Genomic DNA, 5,065 nt, shown 5'->3' on the forward strand with positions numbered 1-5,065 from the left:
TTTTATATAGAGTATTAGTGTGAATTACATTTTGAGTAAATATAAGCCAATTACGAGTTAAGTACAGTAAACAGCGCTGTAAAAGTGAATGTTGAAATATGAACCTTTCTCTTTTAAGCAGACCTTTTACATTAAAAACAACGGCTTTATGTACTAACTGTAACCCGCAACTCCATTCGCGGGGAATTAAAAACTAAATAAGTAGCCTATGTGTTCTTCCAGACTATGTCCAGTGTAAACATTGAGCCATACATTCAAACATCCGTCCAATTTTCGCATTTATAATATTAGTAAGATTAAATACAACTTAAAAACAAAATTTGTAATGAATACCATTTTGTTTTACAAGATATAATATAAACTGTAGTATATGAAATAACTAAACACTTTTCTCATACTTGTCAGTTAGCAATAGCGAGATGAAAGCTATTAAATGGTTCAACAAAACTTTATTGTTAAAATCAAATATTTTTATTATACTGTTATATTGTAAAGAGGAAAAATTTGATTGAATAAACCACTGAATCGAATTAAAAAAATTATTTACTATAGCGAATCTTCAGGAACGACATGGGCAAAAATTATTACTTGATTTTTTTTAATTCCGCGCCTACAAACAACTGCTAATTTTATATAATTAGTTAATTAGTTGCAGTTCATTAACCTTTTTGGACTTTTTTTATAATATAAAAGAAATAAATACAAGAAAACTAATTATGGGTTCTCATTTATCACGTACTATTCTACATTCACGTAAGTTTATTTAAATGTCTAGAAAATTATCCACCTGTTTGTCATAAGTCTGGGACACCCTGTATAGCTACAGATTAGTCACTAGCTGACAAAGTAACAGTTATGAGATGTCCCGATAGTAATAAAAGCGCCCGCAAACGTGACTTCCTCGCTAGCCCATACCAAGTCCAAAACGGTGCACTTCCTTATATACATACGAATTTAACCTCTAGCGTATTCGGAATAAGGTTCATATTTAAATATCAATGCAATAGCGGTTTACTTACCGTTAAGTTAGATGCAATTATATAGAACGATAATGGAATTCGTGATAGATTTTTATTATAAAAAATAATAATGGATTCAATTTTATTTTTATTTTAATAATTGGATTATTAATAATTAATAATACGTATATGAGAAAGTATTAAGCGCCTGTGATGTTTGTAAAGCGAATTTTTATAATGACTAAAACTCAAGTACAAAATTTAAGGACATTTATGTGTTTTCCCGAAATAATAATAGCTTTTAATTCCTTAGCATTTAAAAGAATTATAAAAATCGGGACCACTAGGGGCGGAGTTATCGAGCAATAAAAAAACATACAGACGAATTGAGAACTTCCTCCTTTTTGAAGTCGGTTAAAAACAAGTCAAATCACTTGTAATATTTCAGTAGTAAATGTAATAGGTTCAATTCGAGATGATTTTAGCACAAAAATTCACCACAGATTATTAAAATGTATACAAAAGAATTTCGATGAAAAAAAATTCCATTCTTAATAGCCTGTGCGCAGTCATTTGAACATTAGAAAGGTATTTGTGGTGAAAGCTCTCTGAAAACGTAATAAAACGGTTTTCTTTTCACCGCACGATAACCGTTACGACACGTAAATCTCGTAAATGTTCTCTACATTGCTTTGTAACGTAAATTACAGTTAAAAATCCAAGAAATTGCTACTGTAATTTTTTGTTGGCTTTTTGTATAGAAAGCCTGTGCTGTTTTTTTAACCAACTAGAAGTTTACCGCAACTTTGTCTGCGTGGAATTGAATCATCATCAGCACACTAAAAATCCCCACTGATGGGCTCGGAGCCTACCCTAAGTTAGGCGTGACTAAGCCATAGTCAACCACGCTGACCAAATGCGGGTTGGTTGACTTCACACATATCATTGAATTTCTTCTCAGATATGTGCAGCATCACGATGTTTTCCTTAACCGTAAGAACGTCGGATAAATATACATATGTAAATCGGAAATCGAAGAACACATTGGTACATGGCGGGATTCGAACCCAGGAACGGTAGATTACAATTCAAGTGCTTGACACCTGAGCCACCAACGCTCCAATTGAATATGTCATCTCAGTGAAACATTTTTTTTTAATTCGGTTACCTAGTTTTGGAGCCTATTCAATACAGACCAACAAATGTTTCTTGTTTATAATATTAGTATAGAAATAATAAGAGTGACTCATTATGGTATTATTGGTATGGTTGTTTCAGCAGTGAAAACTCAAATACGTAACAGATACGTAATAATAGAAACATATAGACAAAATAATGTAATTCTTTGCTTGAGCGCGCTAGTACGCATGCGCGAACTAAGAACCGTAACTACGAATAGCTACTTCTTGTTATATATAACATACGAATCGTAATAGTTACGTCATAATGTAATTTCATAACAATAAAACATGTTAATCTACAATGAAACCCATTTAAAAACAAGTATAGACTGATAATACTTTGTTCTTAAATTAGCTGTCGTCAGCGACTCCGTACGCGCGGAATTAGAAAAAAACTTAGGAGTCTATCTGTTCTTCCAGACTATGTTGTACATGTAAGCTGAATTTCAACGAGATCCGAGCATCTGTTCTGAAGATACCTTCTAATAAACATCCATCCAAGCATTAGTAAACTTACTAAAAATAATCCATCCATCCATCTCTAACTGTTTAATTCATTCCCTTCTTTCGGTTATACTTTCCTCGGACTAATAATAGAAATTCAAATACTAAAAAAGTTTTTGAAATTGAATAGTCAATTTTAATCTTCCAGGGCCAACCGACGAACCAAAGATGACTCTAGAACAGCCTACAGGTGAGATGTGGCAGAAGATCCGAGAGGAATTGAACGAGAAGCCTGAAGGCAAGGAACAAGATTTGGAGCATATCAAGGAGTGGCTCAAGAAAGAACCACATCTACCTGATGAGTTTGGTAAGTAATTTTAGGAAGAAAAACCAACACTGTGCGAGTGTATCGGCGCAATACTAGACCTAGATTAAAAAACTAGCTATTGCTTGTGACTCCGTCCGCGTGGAGTTAAAAAAAACCATAACTAGTAGCCTATGTCTTCTTCCAGACTATGCTCTACATCTATGACAAATTTCACTGAGATGCAGTTGTTCTGGTCGACCTTCAAACAAACAACCATTCATCAATCTAAACTTTCACATTTATAATATTAGTACGATGTAAGATTTACGTTGGGACCAATGAATACAATTTTTTTTTTAAACCTTCACAGATGACCAACGTATCATGACATTCCTCCGTGGCTGCAAGTTCTCATTAGAAAAGGCCAAGCGCAAGCTGGACATGTACTTCACAATGCGCGCTGCTGTTCCTGAATTTTTCGACAACCGTGACGTCATGCGTCCGGAGTTGCAAGAGATTTTAAACATCGTGTAAGTATATATTTAGATTGACTTTAAAAGGATCTTATTTAAAAAATAAGTAAACTTTAATTCTATCATAGAAAACTTTCAGCGTCGGTAGCTCAGAGGTTAAGCACTTGACTTGTAATCTGCAGGTCATGGATTCGAATCTTTATTCCCCAAAACTCTTAATATTCATTTTACTGTTTTTTATTCGTTAGTAGATTATTGGGTGTATTTTAAGCTATTTTAATTAATAAACTTATTATATAAGTATAGTTAAAAGATGACATTATAGGAAGACGTATATTTAAACCTTAATTCGACGAAATTTTTTGTAGCAAAAAAAACTGTTTTTTATTTAGTAAATTCATACTTACGTAATTTTCTTTAAACTAGTTTAGTAGATTTTTTTTAATTAGTTGTTCGTCACACTGGACACCATCGAATTAAGGGTTAACCACTGTTAATCACTTTTTATTTATTATCAGGCTTAACAAATTCTCTATCTATACAAAGTGGATGAAAAGATTTCACAATTCTATGACGTAACAGTATTAATTATCATTTTAATTACCCATAGAAAATAGCAATATTTAACAATAAACTCCGCAAAATACCCAATCAAATAATACACTAGGAAGAACTATTACATCTATGTAGAAACATCATCGTATTCAATCACAATAATTATATTTAATCGTTTCCATTTACGATATAAAATAACTCCCATATTACTAATATTATAAACGCGAACCCTTATAGCAATTGGTTCTCAAACTTATTTTGTCTACTGCCCACTTTGAGAATAAATATTTTTTTAGCGCCCCCATATTTTCTCATATTTAAAACCCACTATAACTTCAAATTAAATTAATTAAATATTGTGACCTTTAGTTATGTGGGATTCTCCTCCATAACGGAGGCATACCCACTAAACTTCTCTGTTCCTCCAACGCATCGGGACGGGGTCACGGGAATTATTGTGACCTATATATGTATATTAACGGAGAATTCTAAACGAAACTTTTACTATAACCCGCAACTTGAGACATGCCCACAAGGGGGCGTTATCGCCCACTTTGGGAAAAACTGGTTTAGATGGATGTTTGTTACAATGTATCTGTGGAAGGGTTAAGCGGATATTGATGAAAATAGTCATAGATTTTTTTTATATCATAAGGTGGCAAACGAGCGAGCGACCACCTGAAATCGCTGACCGTTACCCATAGACATACGCAATTGCATATACATGTAGAACATAGTCTGGAAGAACAGACTACTTATGTAGTATTTTAATACCACACAGACGGAATCGCGGGCGACCGCTATTTTATCATAACATTAAATAAAGTAATCAATGATTTTATGATGTATAAATATTATCTATGGTCTAGTCACCCTTGATTTAGGGTAGGGTAGAACAGAGAGGTTTAGTGGGCATGCCTCCGCTATGGAGGAGAATCCCACATAACTACCGCGTAGGGGCGCGGAGTATGCATAAAGCATTCCTCACTGGAAAAAAAGGGTAGGCTCCGAGCCCTTCGGTGGGGACGTATAGTGAGCTGATGATGAAATATTATATAATAATTTATTTATTACTTGTGTTTTTTCAGTCAAATGCCACCGTTACCTGGTCTTACTCCAGATGGTCGACGAGTCATCCTTATGAGA

At 33.7% G+C, this 5,065-nt stretch overlaps 1 protein-coding gene across 1 annotated transcript; it reads left to right on the forward strand.

The window, feature by feature from the left end:
* Nucleotides 1-2,774: 2,774 nt before the first annotated feature.
* On the forward strand, nt 2,775-5,065 carry LOC106117701 (alpha-tocopherol transfer protein-like; the record flags this gene model as incomplete). The annotated part of the gene is given in 3 exon segments (NM_001312053.1): nt 2,775-2,951; nt 3,262-3,421; nt 5,008-5,065. Coding segments are annotated over 3 exon segments (357 nt in total), but the record flags the coding sequence as incomplete, so codon positions are not given.

The sequence above is a fragment of the Papilio xuthus genome, unplaced genomic scaffold (assembly GCF_000836235.2).
Source record: "Papilio xuthus unplaced genomic scaffold, Pxut_1.1 DF826655.1, whole genome shotgun sequence".
Classification (NCBI taxonomy): Eukaryota; Metazoa; Arthropoda; class Insecta; order Lepidoptera; family Papilionidae; genus Papilio; species Papilio xuthus.